This window comes from Cupressus sempervirens, chromosome 4 (genome assembly GCF_028749045.1).
Source record: "Cupressus sempervirens isolate cs-2001-9-10 chromosome 4, ASM2874904v1, whole genome shotgun sequence".
NCBI lineage: Eukaryota > Viridiplantae > Streptophyta > Pinopsida > Cupressales > Cupressaceae > Cupressus > Cupressus sempervirens.
The window spans coordinates 253,739,088-253,766,594 of record NC_143121.1 but is presented as its reverse complement, the minus strand read 5'-3'; the positions used below and the strand labels follow the sequence as shown (position 1 = coordinate 253,766,594).

Genomic DNA, 27,507 nt, shown 5'->3' with positions numbered 1-27,507 from the left:
TGTACATATTATTTTTTCTTTTCTTTGAATATTTGTGACTGATCTCCTAGGTGTGGAGTGATGCCCTAGGTTGACTACTAGGATGGAGTAGGTGAACAAGGATAGTAAGAAGATGTGTTTGCAGAGCACACCCATGATCCGACATGGCCAATCTAATAGAATGGTTAGAAACCCTAGGGTGTTCTCTCCATGAAAAAAGTGCTTTTGGAGGTTTCTGTGAACTTTAAAGGGCTTTAGAGGTCTTTCTATGAAAACTTGTCTAGAGGCCTAAAAGATAGCCTAAAAACATGGGCTTGAGAGTGAACATGGTTGTGGGTGACTTGAGACTTTGCAATTTGGGATTCTAGAAGTGTTAGGTGATAGCTTTCAGAATCATATAGTCTTCCAAAGGGTTATGTGGAATGGCCTAGGAATGGTGAGAAGAAGATCCTAAGCAAGGGTTTAGAGTTCTAAGAGAAGGAAGGGTATTTGGACTAGTTCCTTAAACAAGAAAGACTAAGTTCAAAAATCAATCCTACAAGTTGGGAAAGGGGTTTTGGTGGCCAAATTTGGTGGAAAGAATAGGGAAGCAAAGAAACATTGGATGGTTGAAGGATTAAACCATAATTAGAATTAGTTAAGTGTTAGAACCCTAGACCCTCTGCATCAGAGAATAGCTAAACAAAGCTATAAAATTCTCAAAGCCTCCAATGAACAAATAAAGATTTTGATTGCTAAGATGGAGGGCAGCCTAGGGGAGAAAGTTGAGGAACGTGGACTTGCCATTGACAACAAAGAAGGTATGGGAAGAGGGACCATGGCCACTACAAATAAAATCTCTAGCGAGGCCATTTTTGAAATTAAATAGATCAAAGATGTTGTTGAGAAAATGAACGAGCTAGAGGAACAAGCAGCAAAGATGATAAAGAAAATGGGTTAATGCCTAATTGTTGCCTTCCCCTCTAGTCTTTTCTATGTCTTTTTAGTTTCCTTATTGTTTTGTGTTGTCTTTTGGTTGCTAGATTTCTTTTGTTGGCTCTTTCTTTTGGTTAGATACCCAATATATTCACATATGCATATAACTCTATGTGTATATGTGTGTCTACATAAATGTGTGTGTGTGTGTACGTACACACACACACACACAAATATACATAACATATTAATGGAGTACTTTTAGATACACAACAAAACAACATATGATTTTGAAATTATATTTCATGATTGTAATAATCAAAAATTAATTGTAACTATAGAACTTGTTAAATAAGATGTTGTAAAAGAATAAAAGTAATTTGAAGTTGTCGTACAAGATTTTAAGATCCACATAATTAAGATTCTTAATTTATCTTTCAGTATGTTTATATATAATGCTTACCACTAACAATACATCCAACAAAATTAAATTTCTAAAAATATCACATCCATGAAATGAAATCCAAGTAGCTTTCATGGCTCAACATATGTAGTCATAAAAGAAATATCAATTTGTAGAGTAGATGTGAGAATGGGGGACAATGGAGTGGACGTCCAAGCCCGACAATGTCTATACAGCCATGAAAATGCACTTCCTTATGAAGGAGAGGACTTAGAATTTTTTTTGAAAAGTTAGAAAAAGCAATGTAAAGGAAGCACATTTTCATGGTTGTATAGCCACGACCTTCCAGTCCCACATCCTCTACAAACCATGCTTGTGTTCCATCACTATGGCAGACGTCCCAGTATCGCACCCCCTTGAGACCATGCATGTCGATCTTTGGGACAAAGAATACTATATATTTTTTAACTTTATCAATTAAAACATTTCAATTGAAGAGTACATATTCAACTTGAAGATTATTAGATTTGGATAAATTTTATATCTGTCACATGCACGTCTCATTATTATATTTAAAACATTTTCAAGGCAACGACTATCTAGGCAGTAGATTCGACTGCCTAGATTTTTGAGTTCCTCGAACACCATGAATATTCTTGCTACGCCCTACCCCTCCACTGACAGTGTCAGATCATAAATTGTACCCAAACAGGAGCCATAGTCCAATGCTAAAAACTAGAGGTACAATTTCACAGTGTAAAGAATACCAAAAAAAAAGGCTTATCAACACGTGATAATTCAACTATTTCTGAAAATACTTTTACTATTGCATTTGGTGCAGTCGGTCAACTTAAAATTTCCCTGTGTGAAGGCTTGGAAAGGTATTTATTTATGTGTGCTTTTCGTAAGAGACATAATTGTGAAATATTAATGCCTGCTAAGTTAAATGAAAGCCAACGAAATTAAATTTAAAATTGGTTTATGTTTAGCAATGATTTATTTAAGCATCTTCTGCACAATGCTCATATGTTAGTCATTGAATTGTTTGCGGTACTGTGTGACATTTATTCATGGATGGTGTGGCAAGCATTTAAAAGAAAACAGTGAATGCATCCTTTAAATATAGCTTTTAAAGCTCTGATATGTTAATTTTTAGTTTATGATTAAATTAATCAATTACAAATTAAGTTTATTAAATGATCATTTATTTTAAAGGGATTTAGGTTCAATTAAATGAAAAGTAATTTCTTCCATTTCTAAACTAATGGTTAATTTTTAAAATTTAATTTAATTTTAATCTAAATTTTAATATAAATTTAACAATTATTTTTAATAATTAAAAATAATGTATTATAATATTATAATATTTATATTTTAACTTTTTAAATACATTCTTTACATCATTTAATAATTAAAATATTTATTTATTTTTAAAGAGCAAAAAGTTATTTTAATAGTGAAGGTTACTTCAATGTTGATTTTGAAATCTAAACATAAAAATAAAGAAAGAATAAAACTTGTTTTGACTGTTGGTGGTAAATATATATATATACCCTTTTTCATCATAATCGGTGTCCAAGTTTTTTTTTTAACATTTTATTTTATTTATTGTTTTATAATTGATATGTGGATTTCATTTAATAGATTTCTCTTAGAAATTTGATAACTTGGTGAAGGGTGCTTAGATGAACTGTTATATTTTTATTAGGTTGTTTAATAGATAATCAACACAATGAATTAAAATGGAAGAATTTAAACAGCAATAAACTGCGGATCCTGTTTGGGTACGATTTACGGTCTGACATTGTCAGTGGAGGGGCAGGGCGTAGCAGGAATATTCATGGCGTTCAAGGAACTCGGCGATCTTCGGGACAAAGAATACTATATATTTTTTAACTTCATCGATTACAACATTTCAATTGAAGAGTACATATTCAACTTGAAGATTATTAGATTTGAATAACTTTTATATCTATCACATGGGCGTCTCATTATTAGATTTAAAACATTTTCAATGGGCGTGTCGATCTTCGGGACAAAGAATACTATATATATTTTAACTTCATCGATTAAAACATTTCAATTGAAGAGTACATATTCAACTTGAAGATTTATTAGATTTGGATAATTTTTATATCTATCACATGGGCGTCTCATTTCCACTATACAGAAGAATAGTCACTGACATATTCAATTAATAGAATAATCAAATTATGATTTCTATATATTTATTATAAGCTTTGCTGAAATGGCTACATAAGAGTCTTTTGTTGCTTCTATAAGAATAGAATCCGAGGCAATTTATATAGCACCTAAATGCTTTTCTTGAAACTTGTGGGCTTTTATATAGCACCATCAGTTTAGTTTAAATTACTGCCATCTCCTACAAGATATTATTCTAGTTGGAGCAACTAATGGCAACTGAGCGTGAACAACCTAACGGAAGGATTGGAGCTGCATTAAGCTTAAAAGTTGCAATAAATAGAGGAGATTCAGGTCATTGTGCTTCTCTCTGGTTATTCATTTGTTATAAAATATTTTACTGTAATTTATTGGACATTCCTCTAATGTTAACGGATGTCTAACATACAGGTCAGCTTCGGCGTATTTTAGATTCATCAGATCCAGAAGAACTACTCAATGTTAAGGACCAACATGGCAATACAGCCCTACATATGGCGGTTTGGAGAAACTATGTACATATAATACGGCAGTTAATAAACTTTCAGCCGAAACTTTGTTGTTGTACTAATGCGCACAAAGAAACTCCAATTTGTATAGCAGCGAAACTGGGGCATCTCGAAGCAGTAAAAGAGTTGATAAAGAGCAGTCTAGACGCTGTTAAGAAGCCAAATGGCTGTGGAATGAATGTATTACACTTAGCTGCCCAAGTTCGTCAAGTGCGAATTGTTGATTACTTGAATAAAATTAAGACAGTAGATTTGTCAGCGTTGGTGAATCAAGGACTTGAGACACCTCCATTAAGTGAGGGAGCTGAGGAACCTCATATCCCACTCAACCATCCTTCTTCAAAGATAGAGCTCTTCGAATCTGGAGACACACCTTTGCATATTGCAGTAAGGACCAAAAACTTCCATGTAAGTAATTTTTTTTTTGACGTTCTTCCAGTTTCCTTCATTGTCCAAATGATAAGTAATAGATTGTTATATTGCTATCAGGATTTAACTATGTAGTTTTAGAGTTAATCTCACACATGAATCCATCTCTCATAAGAATAAATGGAACACTTATGCTACTCATTGGATCTAGGTGATTCTCACATAGGTGAAGCACCCGGACTTCCCCAGACGTCACCCATTCCAGTACTACTCCAACTTGAGAGCTGTTAACTATGGAGTTTCTTCTGTGGCTAAATCCACTTTGCTTGCAACCCCATTTGCTGCTATTTAAGTAGTAGATGTTTTCTACAATAATTTGAGTCGTAATATTGTTATGTAAAATTGAATGATATAGTTTTTTGAGTCAAACTTATTGAAGCTTGATGAGTAGTAGTTCACATGAATTCTTTATGAGAATGAATAGAACACTTAGAACTCATTGCATCTAAATAATGCAAGAACTTCGCACGATGTCATCCATCACAATATTACTTGAACTTCGTAACTACAGTGTTTTCTACATGATTGAACCTGCTTTACTTCTAATCCCATTTTCAAACCTCTTCAACAAGTGTTCTAGTACGTAATTGATTATTCAAATTTGTATCAAATTTTCTTTAATGCTATAAGTTTTTACTCAAACTTCGTAACTACAATGTTTTCTACATGATTGAACCTGCTTTACTTGTAATCCCATTTTCAAACCTCTTCAACAAGTGTTTTAGTACGTGATTGATTATTCAAATTTGTATCAAAATTTCTTTTATGCCATAAGTTTTTATCTATGCATATTGTAGATGGTGGTTTCGTTGCTGAATATAACGGGTATAGACAAAGAGACATTGAATGCGGTGGGCTTAACAGCCCTGGACATTGCAAGAGAAAACACAGAGTACCACGAAAGCTACAGAATAATTGCACTGCTAGTTAATCATCCTCCCAAGATGAGGCCTTTCCTCTACAGTGCTCCAAAGGTGAGTGCCCTAAAATATGAGAATGCCATCAACATGGTGGATAAAACTTATGATGGCAGGCGCAACACAGAATTAGTGGTGGCAGTGCTGTTAGCCACAATGTCATTTACAGCGATCTTTACTGTTCCTGGCGGTTTCAAGACGAATGTGGAGAATGGGGAGACAAATAAAATGTTGGGCATGCCAATTCTGGTTGGAATCGATTCCTTCAAGCTGTTTCTCATTTTCGATTGCCTGGCATTTTTTGTGTCGCTGTTTGTGGTGCTGATGTGGCAGATGAGGACATCTCTTACCACTGGAGATAAGGTATTGTTTTTAATTATCACCAACTTGCTGGTTTGCGCATCCTTTGCCTTCACAGCGTACGGTTTCATGGCTGCTGTCTACACCATGGTTGTGCATAAGCATCAAAAGCTTGTTTGGGTGCTGTTTTTGGCATGCATCGTCTTCTGCTTCATTGGTAATGTTTTTTCCTTCTACTTGGCTGCAATGTTTTCTGTAAAGCTCGCCAGATTCAACTTTCTACGCGGTGTACACCCCTTTCTTCGTGATCGTGCATTGGAGTGTGTTTGGCTCAGATTGGAGAGTAATGGGGCTTTGGACTACTTGCGGTGGTGCAAAATCAGATACATTAATTGGCTTTATGGGTACAGTCTCAAAAAGGATGGGACAGCCTTTTCTGTAGAGGAGAGTCAGTCAACAGGGCTCGTACCAGAGGGGATTCAATGTACCAGTTTTTTATCAACAAGTTCTCGTCAGAACTATACTATTAGACCTTGTCAGAAGTATGAGATCTAATTATCTCGATGATGCTTATGTATTGGTGGATCTATTAACACCATAGGCCATCTATTGTTATCAGATGAGTTTTATTTGTACTATGATTCAATTATGTAGTTCTGGAGATGAAGTTATAGATCTATATTTTATGAGTTGTTGTTTTTTAAGTGAAATGGTTCGTATCAGAGTATCAGACGATGTTCAAGAGGTGAAACTTTGAAATTTCTTAAAGATTAGTGGTCATGGTCACTATTCCAACTCATGTATTAAAAAAAACTAAAAATTTATTTTATAAAAATTTTCTTAGAACAGAAATGAAAATACAGCATATTATGATGGTGTAGATCCTTATCAAAGGAGAAAAAATAATAGAATAATATAATAAACTAATTCAATAGATACTAAGTTTAACAAATAAAATAAAAAGTGAAAGTGTTGTTAGGTAATATCAAAGGTATTCATGTTTTACAGATTTGATTTATTTTACCATGCTATCAATATAGAGTTAATCATATGAGTAATTTACTCATATTTTTGAAATATGTCATCTTCAATGAATTTAGGGGGATGAGCGAAATTTATAGTTTTATTAAAATAAGAAATTTGGGAAATGCAAATTATTGTCTATTCTACAATATATTAGTTTATATGAAGTTGTTGGAGTGAACATGTATGAACTAACCTTAGAACATGTATGAATTAATTAATGTATCAAATTTCCACAATCCATGAGGTTAATGCTCTCTCATCCTGATGATGGATCATTGAGTATGATCCGAAATGTTGATGTTAATAATCTCACACACAATCTCACCGAGAAGCATAAATAAAATGTATAAACTAAACTCAACTTTGATAAGAGAGATTTCTTTAGTAGTTAATAGGATTGAACATTTCTTTCATTTTGGCAAGGATAAGTGATTTTATTTAACCATCTCAAACTATTTTGGGAGCTCTTTAGTTGTATTATAGTTGGAGTTCTCAAATTGTAGAATACTACTATTAAAAAGCTCTCCTATTTGTATATTTATTTCACATCTCAAGTACCTTGTTTGATGGTCACTAAAAGAAAGAAATGAATGTAGGATCTATATATTTTTTTCAAAAAACATTCGAATATAAAGAAATCAAGAGGTGTACATGATGGACTTCAATATTGTATTATTAGAACTTTTATTCAGTTGTTTCTCTAAGAGCTTATGTGAGTGATTTGAAAGGTTGCACAATGGAGGTCTTTCATGAATGAAATTATCAAATAGACAAAATAGAAAAATAAATAGTCATACAAAAATGGAAATATAATTGAGTGGTGCATCTATATATCAAATTTTGGTTAAAATAAAGAGGTCATTGCAGTAAAGGCATACTTGTCCATATTCATGAATTTCAACACAAAATTCACGATCTTTGTCCTAAAACTATAAATTAAGCTCCCACCAAATTTTAACTAATTCTAGGAGGGCAATGGAACCACGCAATTCCTTGCATTGGATTTTTCTATTGAAATTTAGATTGTGCTTCTTTCTTTGAGCCCTAAGTATATTTATGTCTTTCATCTTTGTTAGGACTCGTAGAAAAAATTCTAAAATAAAATAATGTGTATGTGTGTGTGCACATGTGTCTATATAGGTTTTTTTATTTATCGACCCTATATTTTAATTTTCTTCACCTTATCCACGAATATATAATATTAAAAATTAGAATATTGTGTATACTCTTGAATCTTCTTACAAATATTGCTACCAAGTTAAGTGCATAAAACGTAAACTAGACTCCTACTCAAATATGTTAGAGAGAAATCATAAATAATATATTATAAATAGATTTTATGGTCCAATATCAAAAATGACATTCATGCATAGATACAATTTTATTATCAAATTATTTATAATGATAAATAATATTTTAAATTTACTCAACTTGGATTTGATAATCTATAGCATATAAAGCTCAAGCATAAGGCTCAAGAACTTGAGTGACAAAATGGTGATGTCCCTATGAAAGCCTACTAAAGCTAAATCCAAGGTTTTTTCAAATGTATATCATAGTTTTTTCATATGCCAGATGCTTTTTTAGTTGTCCAATTTGTCATGTTAAGAAGAAGCTTGCATTATTACCACACTTTAAATTTTGAAATAAATTGTTGAAGAACGTAAGGAGAATATCCATGCAATAGTATGGGTGAACTCTAATAATATTGGCTAAAATAATTGAAAACTAATTTTTCAGATTATTTAGACTTTAAAGTAACTAGGACTAATCACATATTAACTGGCATTTCTTTAAAATTTGACTAGATGTTAATGTTTTGTTGTCATTATTAAAGAAATACGTTTAGGACCCTAGTTAGAAATATAGGTAACTACATTTCTAACTCTAATACATTTGACCAGATCTTAATGTTTTGTTGTCTTTATTAAAGAAATACATTTAGGACCCCTATTTTGGTATCTAGATTATGCAATAGTATGGATGAACTCTAATAATATTAGCTAAAATAATTGAAAAATAATTTTGTGGATTATTTGGACTTTAAATTAAGTAGGACTAATTGTATATTATCTACCATTTCTTTAAAATTTGACTAGATCTTAATGTTTCTTTGTCTATATTAAAGAAATACATTTAGGACCCTAGTTAGAAATACCAATGTTCCTTCTTGATGCCATATTGAAAAGATAATTATTCCAAGCTAATGATAATATTAAGGAATTCATTATAAATCATTAGAATTGTGCCACCCCTCAAGTCAATATCCAACATAAAGACTTTTTGACCAAAGTATCAAATGAAGCTTCTCAAGAAGTGAAAGAGGAAGATAATTATTCCAAGCCAATGTTCAAACATTAAAATACACATTATAAATCATTAGAATTGGGCCACCCCTCAATTAAGTGTCCAACATATTTATGCTTTGTATCAAAGTATCAAATAAAGCTTCTCAAGAAGAAAAAGAGAAAGATAATTATTCCAAGCCAATGTAAATCTTACAAAACACATTATAAATCAATAGAATTAGGATATTCCTCAAGTCAACATCCAACCTAAACACTTTAAATCAAATGAATCTACTTGGATAATAAAAGAGTAAATCAAGCACATTTTTGAATATATTTTCTATGAGGAAATTGCTACATTGAGGTGAAATATGTCTAATGGAATTTTTTTAGTCTATATTTTGATATGAATAAAGAAGATCAAATTGAACTAAAAGGCTTAAGTCCTATATAAATTATACAATGCATGCATTCATATATAATTTGTAAGATTAAACATATGAATCTTCATTAACATTCTAACTATTTTTCATTTGTATTATTAAATAAAAATGAAGTTGAATTAATGTTTTGACATAGTAATAATAGAAATCCAATTAAATTTGTAGAAGTGAAGAAAAAATCCTTATTTACATGATGGTAGAAGTCTTGCTTTAATTTTGGCATTTTGAGATAACAATTTTTTTTTTAATGTTTAATAGATAATACAAGAGTGAATGTATAGTTTTTCATGTTTAGCCAACTGGCTAACCTAATTTAGCATTATGTTTATCAAATAGATTGTTGAATGAAAAAAATTCTAGTAATGAAAACAAAAGTTGGTTATTTAATAAAAATAAATTAAATCTTAATAAGCCATTTTGCATTTAGGAAATTGATTCAAATCCATAATAGTTAATATTTACTAGAAATCTAAAAGAAAAAGATTGCATATTGAATTAAAAAATGATTGAAACTATCAAATATTGTCTATTTTTTTAGTTCATACTTAAAAACTTTGATTTTGTAGTGAATACCATTCAAATTCAATCCTTTAATACAATAATATAAAGAGAAGGACCATGTTCACTAAAAATTCTACCTTGTCGTGAAGATTATGAGCCCCTAGGGAGCCACTTTGATCATGTAGTCCTTTATCTTCGGGTTAACATGAGTGCCTTAAAATTATTTTCCCTTTCATTAAGAAATTCCTAGAAGATTTACTTCTTTTCTATTTTTTTTTTAGATTCACACTATCATCTTGTGTATAATTTATGCTATTGAAAAGATATGATTTTTTTTGGGGGATATTTTTAGCCACTTCGTTATTTTATGAAAAAAAGAGAGCTGTAATATGAATATAGCTTGAGGAAAAGAGTACCTAGATGAATGTAAGAACACATTTGTATGTATGGATAGAGTTTGTCACAATGATAAAAATAAATTTTTTTAAAAATAATATTGGCTTCAAGATTATGCAAAAAATTTGATTTAAAGGAACTAGATTGGGAAAACATGAGCAAGGCATGAAAGAGCACATCAAGCCAATTTAGAGGCAAAATTTTGAATGCCTAGAATTTGGTGAGAGTGAGAGAGAGAGATTTGATGTTTATATTATTGTGAGTTTGCAAAAATCAGTTCAAAGTAATGAATGTATTACATATTCTTTTTTCATAGAGAAGAACATAGAGAAGATAAATGTTGGGATCTTCACCCTTGTAAAATTTTTGGTTTGAAGAGTTACAATGAAAACAAATGTTGGAATAAAGATAGTGATGAAAAATCTATAAAAAATTATATGTGGATTGATTATGGATTGATTGATGGATCATGTTGGTAGAAGGTGTGAAAAAATATTGAAAAGGTTGAAAAAACCTCAAATTTTACATATCAAAAGTTATAATAGTAGATCAAGGTTTCAATGTTTGATTGAAGAAGTTGACGATTACTTGTTCTTATTTGCACATGGAAGTGTCACGTGTCTTCTCTATATTGGAGAAATGATGAAATACCAAACCTTGTGATATTTCATGAAAGAGAGAAATTCATAAACTATTAGTTTACAAGTGTATTATGAGTGTTTTTGTAAATTTATAAGATTCTAGTGATGAAGAGTTTCACTTGGAGATGGGGATTATGTGGATAATAGATGCTATTGTAAAAAATATATGATTATTTGTGACATAATGGTATTAGTAATTTTTTAATGCAAAAATAATGTACTAGAATAAGAATATATGTTTAGGATTTGGTTTTATTTATTTTTCTGATTTTATCTTAAGAGCTCTCTTTTTTTCAAATAAATGTAGTTATAAAACAAGACTTTGTTTCTAGACAATAATACAATTATTATTGTTTCCTTAATTCCTTGAAAACTGAAAAAAAAATCTCAATTTGATTTAAATACTTTTAATGTCTGAAAAAAGACCTTTAATTAAGTTGTGATTCTTTCATATATGCATAAGCTACAAATATTAAAGATCATATAACAAGAAAATGTAATAAATGCTCCATTTATTAGACAACCTAAAGTGGTTTCAATTGACATATATTTAACCATAGAAAATTTTTCCTATTTTAAGACATCTAAATAATAAAACCCAATAGGTTATATTTTAGATCATCGAGGAGAAATATTGTATAGATTATATGAAAAAAGTTTCAACTATTTCTAACCAGTAAATGCATTTGAATCTAGAAGTAGTTCTTAAAAAATAGACCATAGTTCTTATAATATGCTCAAATTGGAAGAAAAATTCTAAATAATTAGATGATGCATTTATCAAATAGAGAGTGACAAAAAACAAGAAAAGGAAAAAAAGCCTCCTCATCAAACTTTTACTTTGATAAAATAAAGGAAACTAGGAGAATAATATAGTAATAAACTTAGTGTTGAAGTGCTACACATGTATTGAGCTAGGGACATGCATGATATAAGATGTTGGGAATGACTCGATACTATTTAGGATACTTGTTATGTATATTGAATTTCCATATGGAGTACAATGTTTTTGACAATGAATATGAAGTAGTGAGTTTGTGCATGTGATGCTCTTGCAGTGTGTCTTTGAGATGTAAAGTAAAATATATTTTCAAGGTTAGTACAAAAAATATTGTATGGTGTTAGCTATCAATTCAAGATCCACCAGATGCTGAAGAGGTAAACCAATGGCAAAGGGAATATCCAAATCCAAAGGGATGGACATGATGCCAAAGGGAGTTTCTAAGGCAGAAAGGATTGTCTAGAGACTAGAGGGAGTGCCTAATAGTAAAGGGAGTATCCTAGTGGAAAAAGGAGTATCCCGATTGTGAAGGGATTTTTTGAAGGAAGAAGGGACTATTCTGATGCCAAAAGGAATTACTACTTGTAGGAGTGACCATCAAAACAACAAGCAACCATTGGTACTTTCAAATAGAGGACTCCTAAGGCCACCAATAACCATTTTGTTTTTTGATAGTTAATGCACTAATTTCCATAACAAATTATAGAGTGTATAAATATATGTAGGATTTATTAGGAATAGAAGACTAGAATAGTGGAGTATGAGGTTGATTATAACATAATCTAAGCATATTAGCTCTATAAGAATCCATAGTTCATTGTATGTAATATTTATTACTGTAGTATAAAAATATATCTCAAGTTCTTGGGTGGTGGGTTTCTTTTCCCAAAAGGGTTTCCCATGTTAAATCTAGTAATCTTGTGTTTATCTTGTGTGCATGGTATTTTATGTGTCCTTGTTTCTTCTTCTTATCTCAATTTTTTGAAGAAAATTGGATATATTTCTTATTTCCCTTGTAAATTGGCATTAAGCGGGCATTTTCATATGTAGCATTCCTAATAGAAGAGAAAATAAACATAAAAGAAATAGCTTCTGTTGTGAGCGAAAGACAAAAACACAACCAATTAAATAAAAATCCACACAAAAGGACATTCATTTTATTCAACAAGCTTACTAGTGCACTTGCTTTCTTATATATTGGATCATAATAAAAGTAAGGAAGACATTGATATCTATCTATCTATCTATCTATCTATCTATCTATTTATAGATAAGTCAGCATGAATTTTGATGATATTCCTATGGGGGAGTATCCCAAAATTGCTAGAGATGTGTTTTAGAGGTTGTGTGTTGCATTCATGATAGAGTTTGTCATTGATGTCAACATATTAGTTATTCTATGAAGACTGGTAGAACAACAAACATAGCTTGGTTATGGAAGGAAGCTAGAGTGAAATTGAGCTTATGTGGACTTGGGATAATATTCTATAGACTTTCATGATGTCATGGTTAAGAGTGCATGCAAAAATATGAAGACAACACATAGTTATTTGAGATTAATTGACAATACTATTTAGACACTGTTTCTAGATAATAGTCACTGTTGTTTGGAGTGTATCTCCTAATAGAGATAGAATCTAGTATTGTGAAATTTGAAAGAGGTAGAAGACATAATAAACATAGTTTGGTCAAATGCGCACATCCAAATGAGCATCGAACGAAGACTTATGAAGACTGTCAGTTGAGATTTCATGTGAATTTGTAAAGCAATTTGTAATGTTGAAATGTAACATGTAAATGTAATATCTTAAGATGGTCTTTTATTATAATTATGAATTGTGAATTCCTCATGGGTGACTCAATAATTTATTTTAGGACTTGTTATAAAGAAAAGATGATTTTGTCATGGTAGAGCATGACATTGTGGGTTTGTGTGAAATGTGAATATGTGAACTTATATGTTCAAGATCCAATAAACTTGTTAAAGAATGTATTTTGGTCAAAGAAGTGTATGGCGTAGTTAAGACATAGTGAGTGAACAAAGTACTATATCTCACAAATACATAGTTTAAAACATAAAATTTTGAGTGTTAGATAACTAGTCGACAAGGGATATCCATCATATCTTACTAGAAAAGATATGCATTATCAAAGATAAATATGGTAAGATGATTTGTACTAGTACAAGGACAAAACATAATGATTTTCAATTGAATTCTACTAAGTTGACATGCTTAGGTGCTAAGGTAGACTACACCTAGTTATTACATAACAGGTTTTCTCATATAAATTTTGATAATATGTTGAAGATCAATACTACATTATATGATAAAGGTTTTCTTTTATTGTGGAACCTACTAACATGGTATGCAAGGAATGTGTTATGGAAAGGTAGAAGAAAAGTTTCTTTCTAAGAAAGAATTTTACCACATCAAAAATTTTGGAGATTGTAGACACATATTTGAGTGGTCCTACAAAGAAAAGAACCATCTAAAATGAGAGGTATTCTATGATTCTTTTCGATAAATTTTCAAGAATGATGTAGGTAGCATTTCTTAGAAAAATATGAAGAATTTCATATGTTTAATTTGTTTAAGAATAGATTTGAAAATGAATATGTATTAATGATTAAATGTTTGAGACTTAATAGAGTTTACTTCAAATGAGTTTAATATCTTTTGTGAAGTAAATGACATCACTAAGAGATAGAAGGTTGTGGTTGATGAAGATATTTTGAGAATTGTGTCGAACCTTAGACAAGTGTACGGGCAATACACTTGCTAGAGAAGGACTCTTGAAAACTCTTCCTAAAAATGAGTATAGTGAGGTAAAATATTTAAAACCAACTCATAAAATTTGTAAATATTTGCAATCTACATTTGAAGGTGATAAGCATGGTAAAAAGGTTTGACTATAGAATTGGACATGTTAATTTCAAGATCCTAAGATGATGGATGATGAATATATAGGAATTTACTTGGGAAGAATATCAGATATTGTTGAAGGAATTAAGGCTTTTAATAGAACAAAAGATGAAGATACAGTTGTTGAAAACCGATTGATACAAGTATGACAATGTGTTTCAGTTAGTTATTTGTGGCTAATGTAAAACCTTTTACTTGTTGGTAAGACAATTGCTTAGTTGATCTGAGTACTATCATTTGGTTGATTGGTGAAGAGGATTTGATGAAATGAGATAACAAAGGAAACTAGATAAAAGGTTGAGTTATGGTACAAAAATGGAGTACAAAGATCAGTTAAGACAATGATATTATAGTGCATTGATTATCTACTTAAGGTTGCAAAGGTTGGGTACATTGACAAAGTCTAGAAGAATAAGTAAGAAGAATTAAGTCTACCAAGCTTGATCAAGTGGATAGTAGGTGCCGATCAAAGTTAGGGCAACCTGAGAAAAAAATCACTTGGAGCCAAGAAAAGTCAAATCTTAGCATATGTCAAGTGATACAGTGTAAGCGAAGTAAAGTTTAGTTGATGTCGAGTACTAGTAAACTTTAGTGTTTGCTAAGTTATCTAGTTGAAGCCAAGTGAAAGAACTGTTGGAATATTCAAATGTGGAAAGAGTACTTATGAGAAGGGGGGGGGAATCAGAAGTACTAAAATTTGTCCTATAAAACTTTTATGTGGAAATAAATTACATGCATGTAAATAAATTAAGTAAACATGAAACTAACACATGCATCAATAACACATAACAGCTGAAATTGGTAACCCAGAAACCCTCTAGGAATAAGAAGGTAAAATTGGGGTGGGGATGATACCGACAAAAATTACTGCAGCAATATTGTTTAACCACTTCTGATGGTTTGTCATGTTAAAGGCCTGCCCTGTTAAAGGCTTTACACTGTGTCAATAGTGACCTGGTTAGAGGATTTACAAACACTTAACATGAAGTGTCATCCTGTTAAAGGATTTAACCACCTATCTCTAGGATCAATGAAATAGATGTTGAGCTAACCTATCACCATAGGATTTCCATGCTAATACAATGGCTAGAAAGTATTAGGTAAAATGAACCTGATAGTTTAGAATCCTTGATTGCTGAATGTTGTCTCTGTTCTGCTTCGTCTGATCTTGATCCTTTGTGATCTGATATCTTTCGCTTCTGAAAATAGTATATCAACCACTCTATATCTTCTCCTCTATATCATCATCTTCATCATCTCCTTCTCTATCATGTCTTCTCTATGAGATATCGTCTTCCTTATAAAGACATTCGAGGATTTAGGGTTAGGTTTGGATCTACGATCCATATTCAATCTTCATTTCCGCTTAATACTTATCTTTTTCTGATTGGTTGGATGCCTTTATCATTTTTCTTATTGACTGCATGCAAATTAAATAGGAAATATAAAAGATTCGATATGATCATTAAATCCTTCGAGATTTCCTTATGTTGGCTGTAAAGACTGTTTTCAACATAGTTTGTGCGATTCCAAACTCTTATGCTGATATCCTAGATTAGTCAGCTCCTGAAATATTTCTGTTGCTCGGCACAGGCTGTTCTACTGAGTTACTTGGCACTTACACAAAACTGTGTTACTCGGCATCTAAACTTTACTCGGCACCTGATCTTCACTCGGCATTTACACTTTACTCGGCACCTACACTTTACTCGGCATTTACACTTTACTCGACACCTACACTTTACTCAGCACCTACACTTTACTCGGCACCTGAAGATTACTCGGCATCTATTGCACTCGACACCTATTCTTTATCTTGGTTAAGTGTATTGACACTTAGTTGTCAAATTTATTCTTTAAGCTAACAATCTCCCCCTTTGACATGAGTGGAAAAAACACTTAACCCATGTGACTCAGTAATTAATCCTTCATTCAAACTTTGCTTCCCAAAATTTGCTTTCTCCTCCAAAATTCCAAAATGTGCTTATCTCTGCTATCTCCCTGTCAAAATTTCAAAATTGGCTATCTCTGCTAACTCCCCCTTTTATTATACTTACTCCCCCTTTTATTATACTTATCATTTCATTCCTGTACTCAACTTCTTTCTTTAATTACTTATTCTTCCCCTTTTTTGACACTTATGTCAAGGGTCTTTACAATGAAATGCCATATTTGGCCAAAAATGTGCTATTTACTTCAAGGAGTTGTTAGATTGTGGTGACTGATCAAGAAAGTACTGTACATACTTCATAAATAGTGGGGTTCCGGGCATCGCCCCGAAATTTATTTATTTTTTTTTTTTTTGGAAGTAATCGACATGGTAGCCGACATATTATGGCCGAAATATGGCCGACATGTTATAACCCTAAAGCGGTTTAATTCTTGTATAAAAAGGGCTTAGGGTTGGGTATTTTTTATGTGTGATGATACGAAATTGGTTCTTGTGGCGGTATTGAGCTGTAAGGGATTACAGATTGTAATCAGGTTGTAATCACTGGATTGTAATAAGATCGGACTTGTTGTTTGGTGGACATAGCCCAGGGATTGGGTGAACCATGTTAAATCTTGGTGCCTTGTGTTCTTTTCTGTTTGTTCTATTATTATTTTTTATTGGTTATATTTGCATGTAGTTTTTATTTCTGTCCGTGGTTTATCCTAACAAGTGGTATCAGAGCCTAGTTGTTTCTCAGTTATCCTCTGCAGGAAAGTCTCACGGTTAAGTGGGAGTCTCATGGTTGAGTGGGAGCAATGGAAGATGATGGTAAGCTGAGGGTTGATAGGTTTAATGGGCAGAACTTCCAGTTATGGAAGATGCAAATGGAAGACTATTTATATCAGAAGGATTTATGGAAGCCGTTGGAAGGAAAAGCCAAGAATCAGGGAACTATGTCAGAGGTTGAATGGGATCTTTTGGATAGAAAGGCACTCGAAAGCATTCGGTTATGCTTGGCACCATCGGTGGCATTTAATATTACAAAAGCAAAGACGACAGAAGATTTGATGAAAACCCTAGCGACACTGTATGAAAAGCCCTCCGCTTCAAATAAGGTATTTCTCATGAAGCGTTTATTTAATATGAAAATGGCAGAAGGTGGATCTATTGCAGATCATTTAAATGAGTTTAATACTATTACTAGTCAATTATCTTCTGTGGGTATCAATTTTGATAAAGAAATTAGGGCTCTCTTGATTTTGTGTTCTTTGCCTGAAAGCTGGAATGGCTTGGTAATGGCGGTGAGTAATTCTGTTCCTGGATCAAGTACCCTAAAATATGATGATGTGATTGGTGTTATTTTAAGTGAGGAAACTCGTAGAAAATCCTCAGGTGGATCTACATCAGGAAGTGCTTTAAATGCACAAAGTAGGGGTAGAATGACTGAAAGAGGAAGTAACTCTGGAAATCATGGGAAATCAAGAGGAAAGTCAAAGGGGAGGAGGTCTCAATCGAGAGGACCAAATGATTGCTGGTACTGTGGGAAACCAGGGCACAAAAAGAAAGATTGTTGGACTCGAAAGAAAAATGAAGGAGATAAATCAGATGGAGACAAAGAGGCAAATGTGGTAAGAAATAAATCCGAAGAGGATGCTTTGCTTCTGTCTTTAGAGAGTGTTGATGATTCATGGGTTTTAGATTCTGGTGCTTCTTTTCATGCTACACCTCATAGAGGTTATTTCATTGATTATGTCCAAGGGGATTTTGGGCTTGTTTATTTGGGGGATAATGAACCCTGTCAGATTGTTGGAAAGGGAAAAATTAAGATTAAGTTGCAGAATGGGAATCATTGGCTACTACATGAGGTAAGACATGTTCCAAAGCTGAGTAGGAATTTAATTTCAGTAGGGCAACTCGGTGATGAGGGTTGTGTAATTACTTTTAATGATAAAAATTGGAAGGTTTCAAAAGGTTCCCTTGTATTAGCAAAAGGTGTGAAAGTAGGCACCTTATATCTTTGTACAGGTCATATTGTTCCTTCTACTTTGATTGTTTCAGAGAAAAATAAATATTCAGGAACAATTACTGCACTTGAGCAGGGAGAACAAATAGCTGCTGTAGATTCTGATACAACGCTGTGGCACAATAGACTTGGGCACATGAGTGAGAAAGGTATGAAGGTACTTCATTCAAGGAAAGTTTTACCAGGTCTAAAATGTGTGAATATGGATTTCTGTGAAAGTTGTGTGTATGGAAAACAAAAGAGAGTGAGTTTTGTAAAGATAGGGAAGGAAAACAAAAAGGAGAAATTAGAGCTTGTGCATACAGATGTATGGGGACCAGCTCAGGTATCTTCCCTTGGTGGCTCTCATTATTATGTTACATTTATTGATGATGCAACTAGAAAAGTATGGGTTTATTTCCTTAGACAAAAATCTGATGTATTTCGAACTTTTAAGAAATGGAAATGCTTGGTTGAAAATGAGACTAGTAAGAAATTAAAATGTCTCAGATCTGATAATGGTGGTGAGTATTGCAGTCATGAATTTGAAGATTATTGCTCCACTAATGGTATTCGTAGACAAAAAACTGTTCCAAGGACTCCACAGGAAAATGGAGTGGCTCAACGCATGAACAGGACTATAATGGAGCGCGCAAGGAGCATGAGGTTGCATGCTGGGTTGCCCTTACACATGTGGGTGAAGGCTGTCAATACTGCAGTATATTTGATTAATAGAGGTCCCTCTACTCCTTTGGGCTGTGGTATTCTAGAGGAAGCATGGACTGGTAAGAAGGTGAGTTATTATTTTCTCAAGACCTTCGGTTGTGAAGCTTTTGCTCATATAGACTCTGAAAATAGAACCAAGCTAGAAGAAAAATCAAAGAAATGTGTCTTTGTTGGATATGGCATTAATGAATTTGGCTATAGGCTTTGGGATTTTGAAAATCATAAAATTATAAGAAGCCGGGATGTCATATTCAATGAAAAAGTGTTGTACAAAGATCTATTGCAGCAACATGAGAAGAAAGAAGATGATTATGTAGTGCTGGATGATACTCCAAAAGCTGATGTTCCAGCCATTCCTCATGATGTGCAACAACTGCAACAACAAATACCACACACACCAATGAATGTTAGACGATCAACTAGGCAAATTAGACCTCCACAAAGGTTTTCTCCCTCTTTGTATTCTATTTTACTTACTGATGCTGGTGAACCTGAAAGTTATGATGAAGCTGTGCAGGTGGATACTAAGATTCAGTGGGAGTCTGCAATGAAAGATGAAATGGACTCTTTGCTGAAAAATAAGACATGGGATTTGTGCAAGTTGCCTGCAAGTAAAAAGGCTTTACAGAATAAATGGGTTTATAGGTTGAAAGAAGAGGAAGGATGTAAGAAAAGATTTAAGGCTAGGTTAGTTGTAAAAGGATTTGCACAGAAAAAGGGAATTTATTTTGATGAGATATTTTCTCCTGTTGTTAAAATGACTTCTATTCGTACTATTTTAAGTCTTGTGGCTACTGAAGATTTGCATTTAGAGCAGATGGATGTTAAAACAACCTTTCTTCATGGTGATTTGGATGAAGAAATATATATGGCTCAGCCACAGGGTTTTGAGGTCAAAGGTAAGGAGAACTTAGTGTGCAAATTGAAGAAAAGTTTATATGGCCTGAAGCAAGCACCTCGGCAATGGTATTTGAAATTTGACAGTTTTATGCATGAGCATGGATATAACAGGTGTCATTCAGATTACTGTGTTTATTTTAAGAGGTTGGATGATGATAGCTACATTATTTTATGTCTATATGTTGATGATATGCTTATAGCTGGGTCTAACATGCATCATATTAAGGGGCTAAAATGCCAGTTAGCACATGCATTTGCTATGAAGGATTTGGGGGTAGCAAAACAAATCCTTGGTATGAAGATTTGCAGAGATAGGAAGAACAGAACATTGACGCTATCTCAAGCTGATTATGTTGAGAAGGTGTTGCAACGTTTCTCTATGGAGAATGCTAAAGCTGTCAGCACACCTTTACCTGGTCATTTGAAATTGACTAAGGAGATGTGTGCCAAGACACAAGAAGAGGAGGATAAGATGTCCAAGGTACCCTATGCTTCAGCTGTAGGAAGTTTGATGTATGCTATGGTATGCACTAGGCCAGATATTGCACATGCAGTGGGAGTCGTTAGCAGGTATATGAGTCATCCAGGTTTTGAGCATTGGAATGTTGTCAAGTGGATTCTCAGATATTTGAGAGGAACATCCAATAAGTGTTTACACTTTGGGGGCTCTACTACTGATTTACAGGGCTATGTTGACTCAGATTTAGCTAGGGATATTGATACCAGGCGGAGTACTATAGGTTATGTCTTTACTGTTGGTGGGGCAGCCGTGAGCTGGGTTTCTAGGCTACAAAAGATTAATGCTCTCTCCACTACAGAGGCAGAGTATGTTGCTGCTACAGAGGCAGCCAAAGAGATGATATGGCTTCAGTTCTTCTTGGAAGAATTGGGACATCCTCAGAAGGATAATTATTTGTTCACAGATAGTCAGAGTGCCATTCATCTTGCTAAGAATTCAGCTGTGCATTCTAAGACCAAACACATACAGTTGCGGTACCATTTCATTCGGTCAGTTTTGGAGGATGGACAGTTAAAGCTGGAGAAGATACATACCAATGAAAATCTAGCAGATATGTTGACAAAGGTTGTCACAAGGGAGAAGCTGAACTCCTCTTCAGCTTCAGTTGGTCCTTTAGACTAAATGTGAATAAAAGAACAACAGAGTCCAGGGTGGTTTGATCCAGTGGGAGCCCCATGCGGTAGTTGTATTGCTACAGGATCAGTCTCCAAGTGGGAGATTGTTGTTTAGTGTGGAGCCTGATCAGTCCCCAAGTGGGAGATTGTTAGATTGTGGTGACTGATCAGGAAAGTACTGTACATACTTCATAAATAGTGGGGTTCCGGGCATCGCCCCGAAATTTTTTATTTTTTATTTTTTTGGATGTAGCCGACATGGTAGCCGACATATGGCCGACATGTTATAACCCTAAAGCGGTTTAATACTTGTATAAAAAGGGCTTAGGGTTGGGTATTTTTTATGTGTGGTGATACAAAATTGGTTCTTGTGGCGGTATTGAGCTGTAAGGGATTACGGATTGTAATCAGGTTGTAATCACTGGATTGTAATAAGATCGGACTTGCTGTTTGGTGGACGTAGCCCAGGGATTGGGTGAACCACGTTAAATCTTGGTGCCTTGTGTTCTTTTCTGTGTGTTCTATTATTTTTTGTTATTGGTTATATTTGCATGTAGTTTTTATTTCTGTCCGTGGTTTATCCTAACAGGAGTATCTTCAGAGCTGCATCCCAATTTGCTAATGCGACATCTAATGTCTTATGCTGGATGGCAATCTCTGCTGCTAGGTGTACAAGTCCATCAAATGATGAAAGATTGGTGTCTTTCCTGAGGACTGTCTCTGCATTTATTTGCTCCTTATGAAGTAATCCCAAATGAGGAGTAATTGATGATTTCATTTGTATCAATTTGGCTTTTGTAGTCACCTCCTCTACTGCCAAAATGGCTAGCTCTCTTTGTGTGTGAAGCGATTGGACAAAATGCTTCTCACTCTGAGCTGGATCTGTAGGGAGTTGCATACTAGAAGTTTTTAGATTTCTTTCCAAACTCAATATTTTCTGGCTAGTGTCTTGTGTGAATGTTGAAAAATCACACAACTTGTTGTACAGGGAAAAGATGTTTCCTAGTACAATTTTAACTGTTGTAACTTTCTTTGCCAGTTCTTCTTGTGCTAGTGCTATATCACTGGATATTTTACTGTTTACTTTTCCTTAGAACTTCTTTTCTGACCATTCAAGTAATTTTACATTTGTTTCCTGGTCTTCATTAGTCACCTGGTCAACTATATCTGAAAGTTGTTCCATGATTAGTCTTGACTCATCTGGAGATTGTAAGCAAAAAGCTTATGTGAATATGTCCTTAATTTCATTCAATGTACGCTTATGCTTGTATTCCTTTCTTAGTGCTTCTTGTCTCCTTCTTTTTTCTAGTGCACTCTGAATTTCATTAATCTTTTCTTCTGTAAGAGTGTTAGATTCATAATATGGGATTTTAATTTCTTCACCAAGCTCAGGCACTCCATAATGAAGTCTCCTGACTGCTTTTGATGAACTCGAGCCTGGTGTTCTAATTTTCAGCTGTAATCCATCTGTGCTCGGCTACTGAAGAGTTTGTGTTGGAGTCCCATATTTGGGTAATGCAACTAGTGTTTGTATTGCAGTCTCCTCCTTTTTCTGTGTCTCTTTTTCTTCAGCTTGAGTATCCCCTTTTTGAATGCTAGATGGGGTTGAACTTGGTGGTTGTTCAGATTTTTCTTTTGTTTCCCCTGCTGCTGTACTTGGCACTTGGAGTGTATCAGTACTTATACTTGGTGAAGGTGGTGGTGGAAGGAATAGAATACTAGTAGTTTGTGTGATCAAAGGTGGCATTTGTGCTTTTACCCTTGCTTTTGCTTTGACTTCTGGATTCTGTAATTCATCAACACTGACCAATATAGGATTTGAACTTAATTTTGCTACTAAAAATGATTGGTCAAGGATTTTCGAATCCTTTGCAGTTAATGGATTGATGTTTTGAACTGAAATTTCTGTAACATCCTTTATTTTTATGAAATCTGCAGGTGTGATGGTGGCATGAGGAGGACTAGGAGGAGATACCTGTATGTCTTGCATACTTTGATCTTATGGCTCAGCTGTATCTTTCTCTTCCTCTTTCTCCTCATTGAGTGCCTCTCCTTCCTTTTCTCCTTTACTCTCCTTCTCCACTAGTTTCTTCTCTTTTATTTCTGATGCTCCCTTTTCTTTTATCTTGGCAATTGCTTCTGCCTTATAGTCCTCATTATATACATCTTCAATCTTCTTGTAAACTATTTTCGACAATCTTGTGGATTTGGTAACTACCTCTTCAATTTTATTTTGTAGAATACTAAATGCTCTATACTTGGGAGTGAATCTGTTATTATGCCTTTTTATGGCATTTATTATTTGATCTCTAGTCAAATCAGGAAACAATCTTGCCAATGTTGACTCCCTTATTTCTTTTTCCATTTGTAAACAAAAATGCCATTTATCCTCTATGATTGTATACAGTTCTTTCGGCATAGAGTCATCTAATTCTAGAGGTGTGTGCTTATATTCAACCATCATAGCATACAAAGACTCCTCTAATTTATTTTTCTCTCCTTTGGTGAGCTTAGAAAAATTCAGATTCTTTAATCCTTTCAAATCATTATTTCTAATTTCTATACATAATTTATCAACATCAATCTGGTTTATTTGTCTTACCTCTTGAGATTAACTGTTGTCTTCTAACTTTGTTTCCTCCTCATCTGTTTCAGGCTGGGGAATGAACTTCCTCTTCTTTGACTCAACATCAGTCTTCTTTGAGTCTTTCTTCTTCCCTTTAGCCTCTTCTTTTTCTTTTTGAGTTGTGGCCCTTGTGGTTGGTCTTTTTGGTACTGGGGCAGCTACTTTCCTCCCCTTGGATTTAGGAGCAGATGGAGTTGTGGTCTTTTTATTGACTGGTGCTTCCTTGGCTACTTCAACCTCAGCACTTTCCTCTTTGTCTCCTTCTGACCCTTGAGTCTGATCCTGAAGTTTGTCTTCTTCTTCTTCAATGACTTCTTCTTCTTTTTTAATGTCATCTCCTTCTTCTTCTACTGTCCCTTCTTCTTCTACACCAAACTTTCTTTTGATTTGTCTTACCATTTTCTCTTTCTTCTTTACTGTTGAAGCAGTCTTCAACTTTATTATTATCTTTGATTTGAAAACATCATAAGTTCCAAAGATTTTTGCATTTTTGTCTACTTCTTCTGCAAGTAAGGCTTTTATTGCTGCAGAGGCTTGATCGGCATCAAGTTCATATCCTAGTGGCCTAAGCCATCTTATTCTAGGTATAACTGCTTGCACATAAGTATAATCTATATCTACAAGAAAGCAAATATCTTTTTCATATTTCTCAGTCATTGAAACTAGAATTCTCATTCTTTGTTTCATGGACTTTTTGAAGTCCTCAAAATAACCAGTCATTTGGGCGTCAAAATTTTCACCCATCTATTCAATGTATCCATTAATTTGTTCAACAATTGTTTTGTCTGGATTCCATTTAACTTTCCCTATAGAAGGAAATTCTTTCATCAGATAGAAAAACATACATATCAAAACTGATCCAAATTTACATTGAGCTCCTTTACTCTTCCTTATAGCTCCCAGATTTTCACTAATCTGTCGAAACATGAGCTCTGCCAGATCATAAGTGTGATCCCTTTTTATTATCTTGTATGCAACATCAACTGCTATACAAGGTACACTATTTAATCTTCTTGATTAATATAATTTGTGTGAAATAATTCTTACACTAAAGTCTAGTAGAGTATCAGTGACTGTGTCGATAGTCATCCCTCTATTGTTCCATTTTGCACCTGTATATCTCTCAATTACTTCCCTTTTGTCACTTCGCAGGGTCTTTGGCCGATCTAGGGTTGGAATACCAATAACCCTATGAACGATTTTCTTGGTGAATTTTACTAGCCCTGACTCTAACCAAAAAGCTCCGTTATCTATTCATCTCAAAACTATCCATACCCATTCTGTTTTGAAGACAGTCAGAAATGCTAGGGTTTTGGTTAATCCTTTTCTTTCTACAATGGAAAACTCATTTTTCAGTACTTTTTTTTCACATAATTTATCATATGCATTATGAATTTCTAAGTCTCCTATGGTACCAATTTTACAATTGTAGCATTTGCGAACATCTTCTACCATAACAACTTTATCCGGAATAACTGATAATGCACCTACAGGATCATTCTTGTATGCTACTTCAGGTATGGGCTTAAATTCAGGTTGTTTTACTTTGTTGCTGACCAACTGAACTTCATGGCTTTCTAAACCCTTGGTGGTTCCTGACCCGGATGCCATTGTTTTCCAAACTAGGGTTTTATAATTCAAACAAGTTTGTGAGACCTACGTAGCTCGACACTTAAGAGAAATACCTTGAATCGACAAGATCGTTGTTGGAATCTTTCACGAATTTCTTCTGAACTTTTCTTGATCTTCTCTGCTCCTTTTTTGGCTTTGCTTCTTGATCGCAATGCGAAAAATTGATTGAAATTGCGATAATATACCCTGATTTCATTGCATTAAATGTTCAACTTCCAACTCGGCTTCTGAAGAAATTTCAACCTAACTCGACGTCTACTAAATTTCCTTTCTACTCGGCTTCCATTGGAGTTTTTTTTAACTCGGCATCAGTTATCAGCTCGGTCGCTGTTGGGAGCTCGGCATCTGTTTTGAGTTTTGACTCGATATCCAAAGGTAGCTCGGCATCAACATTTAGTTTTTGTCTTAACATCTTGTTTCATGTAGATTTATACTTTGAATTGCTTCTTTGTCTTGGGACTGATGTCTGATATAACTTTGTATTTTACTCCCATACACTTCTCATGCTTAGTTTGATGAAGTGTGATCACTTGACCCATTGGGTGAAGTGATCCCTTCACTTGATGTATTGCACTCATCTCTCTTTTTCCAAGTCTTGTTCATTTTCCCCCTTATCTTTTCAATATCAATCTTTTCTTTGCCTTTATTCTCTTCAGACTTGGGTGCCTTTGATCTTGTAGGACAGTTTTTGCTGATATGACCAGTTTTCAGACAACTGAAACATGTGGTTTGGTTCAACCATCTTTTGTAGTTCCCTCTGAAATGTGTTCTTATGCAGTTCTGTGGTGTATGTCCATATTCTTGACAATAATGACAACTGTACCTGGTATTGTAATCCCAATGATGATGACTTTCTTTTCCTTCTATTTTTGCTGGTTGATTTGATGTCCACATAGGTTTTGATCTGCATTCAAATTTGCTATGTCCATACTTATTGCAATTATAACAATGTCCATCAAATCTCCGAGTCCTTGTGAAATTGGATCTGCAATCTTGTGTCATATGTCCTTGCATGTTGCACTTTTGACAGAAACTCTTACTCTTGGGTGTGTTTGGTTGATTGAATCTTCTGCTCCTGCACACATTAGCAGTATGTTCCTTCTTATTGTAATAATGACAAGTGGGTTTAGTATTCTTACCTTTGTCACTTCTTTGTTCAACACTTTTTGATGATTTTCCAACTTCAGTGCTATTGTAACCAAGTCCTGATGTATCATGGGCAGATCTTGGAGTTTTCAACAACTGTTCAAAATACTTGATGGCTTCACTTGACTTGTTGAGATTTTCTACTACCTCTTTTTCTCTGTTCAATTCATTCTGTATTTGTTCATTCTGCATCTTCAGAGTAGAGATCTCAATGTCCTTCACATTGAGTTCATGATGAAGGTTCATCATTTGAGCAAGTGTATCCATCTGCATGTTTGAGATCCTTGTCAGTTTAGTACATTTTTCTTCAAGTCTGTTTGCAAGATTCCTTTTGTCATTTTCCATCATGACCTTATCATCAACTGCTCTTTTCTTTTGTTCTGTAATTTCACATATCATTATGGCCTGTGATTCATGTTCCATATTGAGAGATCTAATCTATTCTGCTTGAATTTTGTTTTTCTCCATCAGTTCTGCTATTGCTGCATCAAACTCTTTGGTATCTCCATTAGAAAATATGTTGGTGGTATCAATTTCCTTGTAGTGTATATCATTCTCAGCTATGGCCAGATCTTTCCTTTTTTTTAATGAGTTTCTCAAATTGATTCTAAATTCCTCCAAGCTATGCAGAGCAAGTTTCACATCTATCACCTGATTTTCAATGATCTTTCCAAGTTTGAAAGCTTCCATCTCTAGATCTTTTCCTCCAAGCTGTTAAACTTTTCCTTATGAGAACCTAGTAATGCTCTGATACCAATTGTTGGAATATTCAAAT

At 33.8% G+C, this 27,507-nt stretch overlaps 1 protein-coding gene across 1 annotated transcript; it reads left to right on the top strand.

The window, feature by feature from the left end:
* Window positions 1-3,559: 3,559 nt before the first annotated feature.
* LOC149560943 (uncharacterized) lies at window positions 3,560-6,322 on the top strand. The gene is made up of 3 exons (XM_089824901.1): window positions 3,560-3,793; window positions 3,890-4,395; window positions 5,214-6,322. The coding sequence occupies exons 1-3, from the start codon at window positions 3,712-3,714 to the stop codon at window positions 6,186-6,188; spliced, it is 1,563 nt and encodes a 520-aa protein (XP_089681027.1). The 5' UTR covers window positions 3,560-3,711; the 3' UTR covers window positions 6,189-6,322.
* Window positions 6,323-27,507: the final 21,185 nt, after the last annotated feature.